This window comes from Pelophylax lessonae (genome assembly GCF_965119305.1).
Source record: "Pelophylax lessonae genome assembly, chromosome: 10".
Classification (NCBI taxonomy): Eukaryota; Metazoa; Chordata; class Amphibia; order Anura; family Ranidae; genus Pelophylax; species Pelophylax lessonae.
In genome coordinates, this window is record NC_138777.1 from 216,131,330 (window position 1) to 216,147,890 (window position 16,561).

The 16,561-nt window shown below is 46.4% G+C and overlaps 1 protein-coding gene across 1 annotated transcript in view; it reads left to right on the forward strand.

Annotated features, from left to right (window-relative positions):
* The first annotated feature begins 2,571 nt into the window (after positions 1-2,571).
* SLC7A10 (solute carrier family 7 member 10) overlaps positions 2,572-16,561 on the forward strand; it is a 96,527-nt gene continuing 82,537 nt past the window's right edge. Inside the window, exon 1 of the mRNA XM_082270414.1 lies at positions 2,572-2,888. Within this exon, the coding sequence (XP_082126540.1) occupies positions 2,723-2,888 (166 nt within the window). The 5' untranslated portion in view covers positions 2,572-2,722. The remainder of the gene's footprint in view (positions 2,889-16,561) is intronic.

A 16,561-nucleotide genomic window follows, 5' to 3' on the forward strand; every position in this document is an offset into this window, starting at 1 on the left:
AAATCTGCTCGTTATTCAAAATGCCCAGGTGTGCTTTTTAGGGCTCCGTTCACACCTGACCGTGGGTGGAATCCCAGGGATTTCGCCCAGGATTTCAAATCGCTGCAATTTCCTAATAGCATCCCAATCACGCTGCGGTAAATCGCGCTGCAATTGTGGCAAGTCGCAACACGTGACGCCATCACCCCAAAAGTAGCTCATGTTCCTTTTTGACCGACATTTGTCACGTGTTGCAAAAGTAGCAGGATTTACTGCGCAACAATAGCGGCAAGATAATGGTACGAAGTATTGCTACGCAAAAGCGTCCAGCGTTTTGCAGCGATTTTAAACCTGCAGGCGGAATAGCCGCAATTCCGCCCGCGGTATTAAATCACTGCATAACATAAATCTGCTGCAGTCGGAGCAAACCACATGGCTTGAAGCATTGTACCATTAAGAAGTAATGGCTTTGCAAAAGCGTCTGGCGTTTTGCAACGATTTAAAACCGCGGGTGGAATCGCCGCAATTCGGCCCGCGGTTTTCAAATCCCTGCAAAACATAAATCCGCTGCAGTCGGAGCAAACTGAATGACGCAATTCCGCCCACGGTTTTAAACCACTGCAAAACATAAATCCGCTGCACTCGCAGCAAACCGCATGGCGTGAAGCATGATGCCATTAAGAAGTAATGGCATCGCAAAAGCGTCCTGCATTTTGCAGTGATATAAAACCGTGGGCTGAATCGGCGTAATTCCGCCCGTGGTTTTAAATCGCAAAAGTAGCACGATTTACTGGGCAAGAATGTGGTGCGGAGTAATCGCTTCGCAAAAGCGTCCTGCGTTTTGCATCGATTTAAAACCACGGGTGAAATCGCAGCAATTCCTCCCGCGGTTTTTAAATCACTGGAAAACATAAATCCGCTGCAGTCATAGGAAACCGCATGGCTTGAAGCATGGTACCATTAAGAAGTAATGGCTTCGCAAAAGCGTCCCGTGTTTTGAAGCGATTCAAAACCACGGGCGGAATCGCCGCAATTCCTCCCTCGGTTTTTAAATCGCTGCAAAGTTTTTATTGAGCACCTTTGAAGTCGCAATACCCTTTCCCCAAGTTTCATACATTTGAATGGGTTACAGTGCAATCAATGGGCTGTGACTTGTCCTGCGACTTCGATCACATAAAGTCGCAGGACAAGTCACAGCCTGTTGATTGCAATGGAAACCATTCAAATGTATGAAACTTGAAGAAAAGGTATTGCGATTTCAAAAGGTGCTCAATACAAACTTTGGAGCAATTTAAAACCGCAGGAGGAATTGTGGCGATTCCGCCCACGGTTTTAAATCGCTGCAAAACGGAGGACACTTTTGCGAAACTATTACTTCTTAATGGCACCATGCTTCAGGCCATGCGGTTTGCTGCGACTGCAGCGGATTTATGTTTTGCAGCAATTTAAAACCGCGGGAGGAATTGCGGCGATCCCTGCCCGTGGTTTTAAATCGCTGCAAAATGCGGGACACTTTTGTGAAGCCATTACTTCCTAATGGCACCATGCTTCAAGCCATGCGGTTTGCTGCGACTGCAGCGTATTTATGTTTTGCAGCAATTTAAAACCACGGACAGAATTGCGGCGATTCCACCCATGGTTTTAAATCGCTGCAAAACGCAGGACACTTTTACAAAACTATTACTTCCTAATGGCACCATGCTTCAAGCCATGCTGTTTGCTGCGACTGCAGCGTATTTGTTTTGCAGCGATTTAAAACCACGGACAGAATTGCAGTGATTCCTCCCACGGTTTTAAATTGCTGCAAAACGCGGGACACTTTTGTGAAGCCATTACTTCCTAATGGCACCATGCTTCAAGCCATGCGGTTTGCTGCGACTGCAGAAGATTTATATTTTGCAGTGATTTAAAACCGCGGGCGATTAATGTGTCCGGCAGGACAAACCGCACAAGCGTGAACGGAGCCTATAAGGTGGCAACGGTCCTTCAAATGCGCTCCTGCGTTGTCACCCTGATGGAGACCACAAGCGGCTGTGCCGACGCACCTTGCGCCAGCGTGCTCCACCGCTGTCGCTATCAGAATGCCGATCCAGATGTGCAGCCAATGCGTGTAGACGGGAAGCAGCTGGAAGAGGCCGGAGGAGATCCGCAGCATTGAGATGTAAAAAGAGATTGAAAAAAAAAAAAAAAAGGGGAAAATGGGATTTCTTATAAGCAAAAAAAGAAAAGCGAAGGATTACGATACGCAGCGCTTTAGCGAAGGAAATGTCACCCAGTTTAGGGTTCGGCTCTCCGCTGACCCCCTGAGGAATGTTGCATTTTGCAGAGCCTGAGCAATATAATGAAGATTAGCGTGGATTTTGCCGCGGAGCCCCGTGGCGCAGCTTAATACCTTAGTGCAGAAAATATTTGCATTAACTGCTAAAAGAGTATAATGAAGTTTTATTCAGGAGGAGGGGGGAGGGAGGAGGGGGGAGAAAGGGGGGGGGGGGAGGGCGCAGATGGGAGCTCGGTGTCTTTAAGAGCCGAGCGTGTGTGCAGACCCTCCTCCTGGCCCCGGACACTGGCTGTGCGAAGCGGCATGTGAAGGGCACTCGGTGTGCATGCCAGGCTGTGTGCTGCCACTGTATGCGCCCGCTACACCGCGCAGGGTCTGTTTTTGGAAGGAGATCCCGGGGACTTCGCACGGAGGGGCACCGCGGGGAGCCGATCTGGGTAGAAGGAATTCCGGGACGCTGGAGCCATGGCAGGGGAGAACCAGATCAAGACAACAAACAGCAGTCCGGGGCACGACGCAAAGGCACCGACGCCGCACCTGCCCGACGCCGCGCCGAGCCAGGACGCCGGCGCAGAGAAAGTGACTCTAAAAAAAGAGATCGGGCTGGTGAGCGCTTGTGCCATCATCATAGGTAAGAAAATCGCCATCACCTCTTCCACGCTCAGTTTTATTCATGGGGGGGGGGGGGGGGGGCTGGGTACCAAATACATTATCCACAGGTGCCACCGCTAAAATTAGACCCGTGCAAGAAAGATTCTGATTGGTCACGTCGCATGTAGCGCCCTGTTTAAGCCCAAAGACGTTACAAAATGTTTAAAGGGAACCTGTCATCAAACTACCCCCTTGTCTCAGAGGCCTTTAGGCAAAGGGCATCGTTCCCTACCCCCCCCCCCTATTGCTTGTTCCAGAGCCATTTCATTGCTCACAGTGAAGCTGAACCAAAGCTTTACTGACCCAGAAAGGCAGCTTCCATCAAAGGCTCCTAAAACACATGTTCAGCTTCTTCCAGGTAGGTTTCCTATAAGGTAATCTTCTGTCAAAATTCTGTGTTCAAGAATGGTGAAAGTGGTATGAGCCTCGTACAGTTATGTGTCAGCAGACAGGGGAGAATACAGACCAGACAGTTGGACTGTATTACTATGGTATGAGCTCTGTTCAGTCATCGCCATGCACTATGCCAGTATGTAGGAGAGATCACACTGCAGCACTATGTCCCCATGTAAGAAAATAGTGCTCATGGGTTAGATAAATCATATTGGTATGAGCTCTGTTCAGTTATCTCCATGTAGAGTACAAGAGAAATGGCCGCACACCAGGAAATATACTACTAAGAGTAGTGAACAAGCACGCTGTGAGTCGTGTGAACCATGTCTACCATCCATTTTGCTGTACCTTGCATCCTTGTTCAGTAAAGCCTTTCATCGTGAGCCATCGTCTGGTGTGCGGCCATTTCTCTTGTATCCGGTCTGCGGTGGCGATCCGAGGTCCTGCACGGTGCACCCAAGGCTGGCTGTGAAGTTCCAAACTGCCTGAGTGTTGTTCATCTCTTTCTCTATATCTCCATGTAGAGTGACAGTATATAAGAGAGGTCACTCTACAGCAATATACCGCAGTGCTCTCGGGTTAGATAAGTAAAGCTGGTATGAGCTCTGTTCAGTGATCTCCATGTAGTCAGACAGTATATAGAAAAGATCACTCTGCAGCAGTATATCACTTTTAGTGCTTATGGGTTAGAAAAGTAATATTGGTATGAGCTCTGTTCAGTTATCTCCATGTAGTGTGACAGTATATAAGAGAGGTCTATGTGTGTATGTGCATGTGTGTATATGTATGTGTGTATGTGCATGTGTGTATATGTATGTGGGTATGTGCATGTGTGTATATGTGTGTGCATGTGTGTCTGTGTATGTGTGTATGTGTGCGTGTGTGCATGTGTGTCTATGTATGTATGTGTGTACATGTATGTGTGCATGTGTATACAGTATGTATGTGTGCATGTATGTGTGTATATGTATGTGGGTATGTGCATGTGTGTCTATGTGTGCATGTGCGTGTGTGCATGTGTGTGCGTAAGTGCATGTGTATCTATGTATGTGTATCTGCATGTGCGTCTATGTATGTGCATGTGTGTATATGTATGTGTGTATATGTATGTGTGTATATGTATGTGTGTCTATGTATATGTGTCTATGTATGTGTGTGTGTGAATGTGTGTGTGCATGTGTGTCTATGTATGTGTATCTGCATGTGCGTCTATGTATGTGCATGTGTGTATATGTATGTGTGTCTATGTATGTGTGCGTGTGTGTGTGTGTGAATGTGTGTGTGCATGTGTGTCTATGTTTGTGCATGTGCGTGTGTGTATGTGTGCATTTGTGTATATGTGTGTGTATGTATGTGTATGTGTGCATGTGCGTATATGTATGCATGAGTACATGTTTGTGTATACCAGCCTTTTTCAATCAGGGTGCCGGGGGGGCTAATTCTGGGTTCTTCAGAGATGTCTTGGTAAAATACCTAAAAATTGCCCCAAAATTGGTACAAGCCAGCAGGTTGATCACGCCTACTTATTTGTTGCTCAAAGACACTGGTCTCATTGTGCAGCGTTACAACCTTAGGCGCTGTGCAGGCCAGCCGCCAGTGCCCTAACAACCACTGACGTCATTGGTTGATAAGAAGGACATCAGGCACCTGCAGCAGCATTGAGATACTTTCATTGTGAATCTGATTAAGTATAGATAAATCAGATTAAGAGATTGTATGGATGTTTAATCATTTACAATCGTATCTTCCAATGATGGATGGGAATCCTCTTCCCTATCCACCACCAATACAGATGGAATGGGTCACTATGATTGGATTATGGATGGATGGAGATGGATCAGAGAAGACGTATATCCTTGATGGAAGTGTGTATGGCCACCATAACCATTACACAGTGCCATGGAGGGGGTGCTGTGCTTACATCAGCCTTTCTCAACCTTTTTAACACAGAGGAACCCTTGAAATACATTTCTGGTCTCGGGGAACCTCTGCTAAAAATTAAAAATCTACAACTCATGACACCTTAGTGTGACAGTCAGTGGGAAGAATGTTCCTTACTCTTGTCATCATTGGGAAGAATTAACCCCTTACAGATAGCTAAAAGGAACAATGGTGTCATTAGGAATTTATCTGAGAGACAGAAAATTGCCCATTGCTCAAGGAACCCCTAACAACCTCAGGAGGAACCCTTGGGCCCCATGGAACCCTGGCTCACACACATGACAGAATATGGTCCCCAGCTGCTACCCCCTCCATCTCCTCTATGTACACACACAGGCGGCTCCAGTCTGCACCCTTCACTGCCATTCAGCGTGTGCATACTTGCCAACTGTCCCGTTTTTACCGAGACAGTCCCGGCAAATAGGAGCCTGTCCTGGGTAATTTAAAGCGGTAGTATCCCGCTTTTTTACACTTTGACCTACAGGTAAGCCTATAATAAGGCTTACCTGTAGGTACAAATAATATCTCCTAAACCGGCATGGTTTAGGAGATATTTACAGTGCATGCAGCCGATTGCGCGAGCGGCGCATGCGCTCTGAAGGTCCGGGGGGACCTTCAATCTATTTGCCGGGAGCTTGCCGGAAAATCACTCCCGCGCGCATGCGCGGGAGTGACGTCATCGCGCCGGAGCCGTCTCTTCCAGCCAATCACCGCGCCGGAGCCGCCGAACCCGGAAGAGACGGCGAGGGATCATGGCAGCGCCCGCAGCGAAGTCCGGGGGTCCGTGTCGGGGCTTCGTTCTAAGGTAAGTTACACATAATGGGCTAGTATGCGATGCATACTAGCTCATTATGCCTTTGTCTTGCAGGTTTTTTTTTTTTTTTTTTTTTTGTTCTTTGGGTTTACAACCGCTTTAACTGTCCCAGCAAATACACTTTTTCGCAATGCCCAGACAGCTGGACACACCATATACTGCTATATCCAGAGCGCTCTTGTGTGTGATCCAAGATAAGTTGTGATGTCTGCGGAGGTGTGGGAGCTCCAGGAAGCCAGTCCAGGTATATGGAAGATAAGTTGTGTACATGTAGTGACTAGGGGATGGACAGAGCAGTGCCTCTGTCAGTCTGCAGATTGTAAGTGTATGTGGTCCTTGGACCACGGTCACCACCCACCACGCCCACTAAGCAGCCTCTGCACTGCTGGGTGAGAAACACACGGGGGGCGGGGCTTCCCCTGCAAGTCAACCTGGCAGCCCACGTCTTATTGGTCCCTGGTCCAAACTGTGACTTGGCTTCCCCACCAATGGCCACGCCCACCTGTCAGAGTTCTGACACGCCTACCTGCTGGATGTGCATTAAGCAGAGCATCTTCCGCTAGTGATGGGAAGTTCGGATCTTTTATGTGAATCGGTTTTATTTCGAACCACTCATTGAAATCAACCGATTGATGAATCGATTCTATGGTTTACCACTTGCTGAGTCCGCTGACAAGCAAGTGAACCGAAGCTCTGGATCTGACTCAGCTTTAATGGGTGGGGGGGGGGGGGTTTGGTAAAATGCACCTTCTCCTGTGTAGACAAATATCCTTAGACCGGCCCTGACAGCCAGCTATGACAGGGAAGTGAGCAGGGTCGGCCCGTCCTCTATATACAGGTCCTCTATGAGGACTATGCTAGAATAAACTCATACATCGCCCACGGAAGATGCTGATTTTGAATCGATTCTTTTCAGTGAACTGGATGAATGGATTCATCTGACAGAATGGATTCATTTGAAAAAGTTCACTATTGACTCAATAGGAGACAGGTCTGCTAATATGATCCTAGAGAGAGCGAGCTCAGCCCTTCCCTACAACCAATCAGCCGGCTCACAGCACACTGACAATCAAGAACTGGATACAAACTTACAACAGTTCTGAGTCAACAGAACAGATACTGAGTCAAAGAATCAGGAGTCTCACTTAGAACACAGTACACTGAAAGAATCAAAGAATCACGAGTCTCACTTAGAACACAGTATACTGAAAGAATCAAAGAATCACGAGTCTCACTTAGAACAAAGTACACTGAAAGAATCAAAGAATCACAAGTCTCACTTAGAACACAGTATACTGAAAGAATCAAAGAATCACAATTCTACCTTAGAACACAGTACACTGAAAGAATCAAAGAATCACAATTCTACCTTAGAACACAGTATACTGAAAGAATCAAAGAATCACAATTCTACCTTAGAACACAGTACACTGAAAGAATCAAAGAATCACAATTCTACCTTAGAACACAGTACACTGAAAGAATCAAAGAATCACGAGTCTCACTTAGAACACAGTATACTGAAAGAATCAAAGAATCACAATTCTACCTTAGAACACAGTACAGTGGAAGAATCAAAGAATCACGAGTCTCACTTAGAACACAGTACACTGGAAGAATCACGAGTCTCACTTTTCTTTTTTATCACTTTTTTTTTCCACTTAATAAGGATCTGTCAACCTTCTGTGAATCAAAGTCTTCTGATTCGCATCATTTAATAAGGTTGAGTCAGATCCGGAGCTTCAGTTCACTTGCTTGTCAGCAGACTCAGCAAGTGAACCGAAGAATCGATCCATGAATCGGTTCATTTCAATGAGTAGCTCGAAATGAACCGATTCACATAAAAGATCCAAACTTTCCATCTCTATAGCCCCATCCTGGTGCCCTAAGGCAGCTGCCTGAGCTGCCTTATGGTGGCACCGTCCCACAGCAGAGCTCACTCTGCAGCAATACATCACAATGATAATCTAGTATGAGGAATTGGTTAATGAATGCAGTATGAGCTCTGTACAGTTCTGGCTCTGCTGTGTCTGTAAATGGGGGGGCACAATGCAGCAATACATTACAACATTTGTTAATCACTAGTAGTATTAGGGATTTAGGTTATAAAATCAGGGCTGTCTTTAATATTGATTGGACCCTGGGCAAACATTTCCCTGGGCCCTCCCAGATCCACTTATTATCTATTTGCAGGCAGTGCAATCTCAAGGGAAAGCTGCCTTGGGCCCCACAACAATGACTGGGCCCGGGGCAGCTGCCCCTTTTGTTCTGTGTTAAAGATGACCCTGTATAAAACTAGTATGAGCTCTGTACAGTTCTCTCCGCTGTGCCTTTAGACAGGAAAAGTCACACTGTAGCAGCAGCATATAACAGCACTTGTTTGGGATGAGTAGTATTAAGGATTGGGGTAGTAGAATTAGCATGAGCTCTGTACAGTTTATCTCTGCACTGTGTCCGTAGCCAGGAGAGCTCACATTACAGTGATAGGGCGCTACGTAGAAGTAGGATTTGCAGTAGATAAATCTGAATGAGCTCTGTACAGATCTGTTATCAGTAGACAGGAGAGTTCATACGGCCTCAGCATCATAGGCGTGTGCTTGGGGTGTGCCAGGTGTGCCTGGGCACACCCCCATCAACCTGTGCAATGCAGATTACCCCTGCTGAATGCACACTCCTCCTAAAAAGGACTGGGGAATCTCTGTCCTTAGTTCCTTTCTCTGATATTTCACCAAAGCCCCCAATGGGGCTCCTAACAAATTATATAAAAATAATAAAAAAAATACAATTCTAAAAAATAACAAAATAAAATAACAAAAAAAAAAACACCCTGATACCAATCTCTGCCCTACTGACACCACCCTCAGCCCTACGGACACTTTTCTCTGCCCTATTGACAAAGTCCACTGCTCTACAGACTGACACCATCCACTGTCCTACTGACACCATCCACTGTCCTACTGACACCATCCACTGTCCTATTGAAACCATCCATTGTCCTACTGACACCATCCACTGCCCTGCTGACACCGTCCTCTACTGACACTGTCCTCTGCCCTACTGAAACCATCCTCTGCCCTACTGCCACCGTCCTCTGCCCTACTGACACCGTCCTCTGCCCTACTGTCACCGTCCTCTGCCCTACTGACACCGTCCTCTGCCCTACTGTCACTGTCCTCTGCCCTACTGACACCGTCCTCTGCCCTACTGTCACCGTCCTCTGCCCTACTGTCACCGTCCTCTGCCCTACTGTCACTGTCCTCTGCCCTACTGTCACTGTCCTCTGCCCTACTGACACCGTCCTCTGCCCTACTGACACCGTCCTCTGCCCTACTGACACCCTCCTCTGCCCTACTGACACCCTCCTCTGCCCTACTGACACCGTCCACTCTTCTACTGCACATGTGTGTTTGAGCTTTAGGGTGCACACACTAATGCAATAGGCCACATACACCTATGCTCAGCATATCACAGCTCCCCACAGACACCAGTAAATAAGTATGAGCCCTGTACAGTTGGGTTGCCACCTTTCGGGGATTCACCCGGACAGTTCGGGTTTGGAATCCTGTGTCCAGGTGTCTCAGATACATCTGGATGAGAGGTGCTGACTGCCAAGGGGTGAGTGAACTCACCATCCTTCCCTATCTTTGACTGATGTCTCTCCCCCCCCCCACACACACCTTCTCTCTCCTGCCTCTAAGTACACTAAGGTAAATCAGGGTTCTCAGAGCACCCCTTACATCAGAGTTCCCCTTTACACCAGAGGCCACAGTGTTCCCCTTTAAATCAGAGTCCTCTCCGTACATCAGAGTTCTCAATGTTCCGCCTCAAGTAGGGGTTCCTAGAGCATCCCTTATGTTAGAGTCCCCAGAGTTCTTCCTTACATCAGAGTCTACTGAGTTCCCCCTTATAGTTTAAGGGAACTCTGCGTATTCAGATGTAAAAGGAGAGCTCTGCGTATTCAGATGTAAAAGGGAAACTCTGTGAACTCTGATGTAAAGGGGAACTCTTGTGATTAACTTCATATGATTAGAAATGTTATTTAATTGTAAAATGTATGTATAGTTTATACTACAAAAAAAAAAAAAAAAAAAATGCTGTGCGCCGCTAAAGTGTTCGAGTTTGTCTTGAAGAAAAGGTGGCAACCCTACTGTACGGTCTTCATACTGTGCCCATAGATAGACATGTGCATGGGGCCTAAGAATATTTAAACTGCAGCATATCCCAGGAAAACAGTATAGGCCCATTTTCACTATTGCATTGTAGTAATGCGCGCGTCAACGCAACGTGGGGTAAAGCACGTTACATGCATTGCGGCGCCATTTATTTTGAGCGGAAACCCCAACGTTCTAAGACAATCCACTTGCACTGCAGCACGCCGCAGCGTTTGTGCTATGAAATATGGTGCGTGTCTAATTTCTGGCAGGTCGCGGTGCGTGGTCAGCCCATTAATTTCAATGCCCTAACACAGCGCACATGACCGTGTGACATAGCGTTCATTAACTCAAAAACATAAATGGGCTCTAGGACTAGCGTGAGCCTCGTACAGGCAATTCTTTGCACATTTCCTGTGTGGTCACTGGGACAGGGATTGAGGAAAAATCATCTGAAAAGGGACACAGCAAAAGCTTGACAGGGGGTGTATTCCTTATCCGCTCCATTCTAAACAAGAAGGGTTGTGTCATGAGTTCCTCTTTAATCTGTCTGGCCTCTCACATGCAGGAAGATATCATAAGTTGCATTTCCTATAATGTGCAGGCTTTACCTTTTAACGACCAAGAGAAGTTCTGACCAATCTGTAGCTATAATAGTGAACTAAAGAAAAACTCCGGATGTAGACATGTAGAATATATCATGCAGTCCTTTTGCACCGAGCTTCAAGTCCATTTTCAAGGATCCCCTGTAATAAGAGTTTATCTTTTAGGGAGATTTGCTCTAAAGCTTGGTTCACGCCCACAGGTGTGACGGAGCGCAGGCGCATTTCCATGCCTTTGCAACGCCTTCCTGGGCTGCCTTACATGCAAGAAACACAGAAAATAAGTCCCTGACTCTTTTCCAAAAATGCACCGCACTAAATCGCATAGTGCTGCAGCACCATGGGGTTTGATGCATGCAAAAACATGTGTTTGCAGATGCTTGGGGGGCTGTGTCTTCCTAAAGGGCATTAGTGCACGCTTTTTCCCATTTTGTCACTTGTTTTTGTGTGATTTCCTGCTCAAATGAAAAAATATAAAATATATATATATATATTACACAATGAACTTAAAATCATTATAATTAAATAATAAAAAAAAAAAGAATTAAAATGAATTTAAATAAATAATAATTAACACCTAGCCTTAAAACATTATATTAAATAAGTATTATTAATAATAATAATCTATTTTTTGTAATTATTATTACTATTATTATTAACAATAATTTATTTTATTTATTTTGTGTAAGGCTGCATTCACATGTCAGCTTATAATCGCGGGCAGAACCGCCGCGGTTCCACCCGCGATTCGGAGATTTATTGCAAATCGCGGGACGCCTAGCGTTGCCCGTTGATTTGCAATAGCCCCCCAAACGCCGAGCGATGTTGCCGCGATTTACGCCCGCCGATCCCCGGCGGTTCTGCCCGCGATTATAAGCTGACATGTGAATGCAGCCTTAGGGTTAGGGTGTTTATTTATTATTATTTTTTGTTATTATAAGTATTATTTTATATTATTTTTTAAGGGTTAGTGTCGGTTCACACTGAGGCCCCGTTCACATAGGGGCGATGCTACTTAGCACCGCCACCTCCGAGGTCGCGGTGCGAGCAGCGCGCCGCAACCTCGGAGCAGCCGCCACGGACTTCATAACATTGAAGTCTATGGCGGTCGCCTCCTGGTCGCCCCAAAGAAGCTCCGGACCCTTTTTCTAAGTCGGAGCGACTTGTGTCGCTCCTATTAGAACGGGTCCGCAGCTTCCCTATGGGAGGCGACCTACGGCGACCGGTGAGGCGACCAGGTCGCCTCACAGGTCGCCTTAGTGTGAACCGGGACTGATCCAACACGACTTCGGGCGATGAATGAAGTCACCCGTGCACTGCGACTTCGGCACGGCTTGCAACGACTTCACATAATGGAAATTAATGCAAGTCAACCAAGGAACCTTTTTTTAAGTCGGAGCGACTTGAGTCGCTCCTATTAGAACGGTTCCATTGCACAGCATGGACTGCTACTTGTCAGGCGACCAAGAATAACGTTTTAACCCCTAACCCAAACCCTAACCCCTAATTCTAACCCTAACCTCAACCCCTAATCCTAACCCTAAAAAAAACTGAAAAACCTAGCAACAAATGATGCAACAGATAATAGTTTTCTCTGTTGCCAAATAAAAGAATGGCAAAATGCTGTACATGCAAAATCGTGCATAAAAAGGTGTGAAAAAACACTTGAAAAAACGCTCACATTCAGGTGTAAATGCAGCCTAAGGCTTATTTAAAGCGGTTCCAGTGCGGGAATGCGCTCCTATTGCAAACACGCACAGGTACCATTCATTTGATGAAGAAAAGTTTTCCTTCCTGCCCCTTTTTATTTTTCCCGTCACTGCATTCGAAACCGGACATCGATTTGACCCCACTAACGATTAGAAAATCAAACAAATTTTCTTAAAACGAAAACTTCCAAACGAAAATCTATACATGTATGTCCAGCATAAGGCTTCTAAAGGGATGCAGACACTGCAGCTCAGGGGAGGACTGGGCCAGGGGGCAGGGGGGCAATTGCCCCCCTGGGCCACTCTGATGTCCTGTAAAAAGGCGGCACCGCTTCTGCCACAGACATGACTAAAGGATTCCTGGTGAAGATAAGTAAAAAGTCTCTGCCAGTGACCTACTGAGTGCAGGATGAAGACAAGGAAAGCTTGGATGGTATAAACTGTGTCTGAGCAGAGGCCGGTTTCATGCCCCACTTGAGACTCTCCCCTGGCCAGTCCCAATTGAGCTGTCCCAGCTCCCCCCCCCCCCCCAGTCGCCCCCTGCAGGCCAGGTTGGGAACCCAGATTCAGCCGGTGAGTAGAGAGTACCTGGAGCTGAGCTTCAGCCTGGAATGGGGGTCAGGAGGAGGACGGGAAGAGGGAGAGTGGGCCGAGTCGCTTCACCATGGTCCTCTGGTTTGTACTTGCCCCCTGGGCTTAAAGTTGCCAGTCAGCCCCTGCTGCAGCTGTTCTCATGACAGCACTGAGATTGCTCAGGTGGTACGCAGAAGGCTGATCCTCCATTCAGAAAAGACATCCCACCCAGAGGGGATCACATTATTACCAACAAAGCTCTATTTAAAGTTGATCATTTTCTTCTAGCGTTGGATGAATTAAAACCTCTGTCATATTTTATTGTCGTCTGTGTCCCTGATGGGAAGATTCACCCTCTTTATTTATCCAGGTGACAGTTATCAAGTGATGAGAAATCCAATATTTTAAAGTTGTCACCGAAACAGGAATAGAGGGAAAATCTTCAAATGGGAACAGCTGTTCTATTGACAACAGGGAGAGGTTTTCCTCTCACTTCCTGTGGTGTCTCCAGGACAGGAAGCGGAGGAAAATGATGGGAAACAAAATTTACAGAGGGGTTATCTAAAGCCAAAACTGCTACTAGTTGCCACCATCCACTCCGTCATCTCAAGTATCATGCCTGCCGTCTCTGACATCTCCTGTATCATGCCTGCCGTCTCTGACATCTCCTGTAGTATGTCTGCAGTCTCTAACAATCTCCTGTATCATGTCTGCACCTCTGACCATCTCCTGTATCATGTCTGCACCTCTGACCATCTCCTGTATCATGTCTGCACCTCTGACCATCTCCTGTATCATGTCTGCACTCTCTGACCATCTCCTGTATCATGTCTGCGGTCTCTGACCATCTCCTGTATCATGTCTGCAGTCTCTGAAAATCTCCTGTATCATGTCTGCAGTCTCTGACCATCTCCTGTATCATGTCTGCAGTCTCTGACCATCTCCTGTATCATGTCTGCAGTCTCTGACCATCTCCTGTAGTATGTCTGCAGTCTCTGACCATCTCTTATATCATGTCTGCAGTCTCTGACCATCTCTTGTATCATGTCTGTAGTCTCTGTCCATCTCCTGTATCATGCTAGCAGTCTCTGACCATCTCTTGTATCATGTCTGCAGTCTCTGACCATCTCCTGTATCATGTCTGCAGTCTCTGACCATCTCCTGTATCATGTCTGCACTCTCTGATCATCTCCTGTATCATGTCTGCATTCTCTGACTTCTCTGACCATCTCCTGTATCATGTCTGCACCTCTGACCATCTCCTGTATCATGTCTGCGGTCTCTGACCATCTCCTGTATCATGTCTACAGTCTCTGAAAATCTCCTGTATCATGTCCGCAGTCTCTGACCATCTCCTGTATCATGTCTGCAGTCTCTGACCATCTCTTGTATCATGTCCACAGTCTCTGACCATCTCTTGTATCATGTCCACAGTCTCTGACCATCTCTTGTATCCTGCTCATGGTCTTTGACTATTTCTTGTTGTATCTTTGACACTGACTAGTCACTACATTTTGTGTGGCCCTTTGATGTTGTAGGGGCCACACTTAAAGCCCCCCCATATTAGGAAAGTTAACCACCACTGCTTTAAAAAGTGAGCAAATGATAAACCATCGGAAAAGCTTTTCTCCGCTGTTGTCCGCACACAGATGACTGTTTTGCGATAAGCGCAGAGCACAGCGGGATGGAAGATAGGAAGTTCACAGCGCTGTGAAAAGGGTCGCCATTGTCTGCATGGAGTCAGTTTAATGACCCGGGGCTGAATAGGCCTCAATGGACTGAGAAGGCCTCCTTAGTGTGTGGCTCATTATTAATCCATTTGGCCTGTTAGCTGGTGGGGACCAGGTACCTGCCCCCCACGTCCCCTCCAGAATACAGATCTGGATGGGGGGGCGGTTGGCGGATGTGAACGTCCCGAAATGTATTCTTTATCCGCCCCGGTGTCACATAAATCTCAGGCTGGAGTCTTGGCTGGCAGAGGCCTCGGGGGATCGATGTGTGCCCGCTTGTTCCTTGGGAGACGCTTATTCACTCGCCGCACTGGGCCCCCCCAATTCCAAATAAAACACAGGAAATGCCTTTAAAAAAGTTGCACATGGCAACCATACTGCAGCTGTCAGTTAACTAACGCAATCATCACTTTGGTTGCTATGGTGACAGCTGTTTTTATTTATTTTTATTTTGTTTTCTTAATGTTAGTGTTGCCCATGTTAACCATAGTCCTGCTCCCAGTTTATTAAAGCAACCATCTTTTTGGTTGCCATGGTGACCTGCATTGTTTATTTCATTTTAATGTGCCAGTGATGCCCATGGCAACTGTAATTTAGCTGTAGGTTTCCTACTGCAAGCATCTCTTGATTGCCATGCTTACTGCTACTTTTTTTTAGGTACCGATGTTGCACATGACAACCGTATTTCAGCTGTCAGTTTTTTACTGCAATCATCACTTTGGTTTCTATGGTGACAGCTGCTTTTGTTATTTTTTTTCTGTTTAATGTCATGTTTGCTTATGATAACCAAAGTCCAGCTGCCAGTTTATTAGAGCGAGCGTGTCTTTTGGTTACTACTGGTAAGTTCTGATGTTGCACATGGCAAACATATTCCAGCTTTCAGTTTACTAAAGCAAGCATCTCCTTGGTTGCCACGGTGACCTGTATTTGTTTACCTTTCTTAACGTGCCAGTGATGCCCAGGGCAACCATTTTTAAGCTGTTGGTTTTCTACAGCAAGCATTTCTTTGGTTGCTATGGTGACTGCTTTTTCGTTGCCCATAGTAACTCCTTGATAGCTATATATATATATATATATATATATATATATATATATATATATACACACACACACACACTGTGTGTGTGTGTGTGTGTATATATTAGTGATCGACCGATATCGGTTTTTCATTGACGATACCGATATTTTGGTCAATGCATATCAGTATCGGCCGATATTGGCCGATATTTTTGTACATTTAAAAAAAAAATGTATTTATTTTTTTTTTTTTACGTTTACTTTTGTGGAGGGATCTGGGTGTCTAAAAGACCCCAGCCCTCTCCTCTGCACTTAAAAGCATTCAAAGCGCCAATTTTGGCTGTCTTGAATGCTGTCATTTTTTTTAATCTAGCGCCGAGTACCCGGAAGTGATGTTACTCATGACATCACTTCCAAGTTTTTTCATGGAGACCCGATTAGAGCCGAATGCGGCTTTGATTGGGTCCTCGGCGGCCGTGCAGGCTGGTTGCCCGAGTCTCCCGGTGGGACGGGAGACCTGGGTGAGCCGCGGAAGGCGGTGGGAGGGAGGGACGTCCCCTCCCGCTCCTTGTAATGACAGCCGAACAGCTTTTTAGCCGCATGGGTTGTTCTTACAAGACAGCCGACCGTCAGCTATGGACGCCGGTACCGGGGTGATGCCTCTAGCTGCAGCCATCACTCCGGTACAATCACTTTCCTGAAATATCGGCAATATCGGTAAGC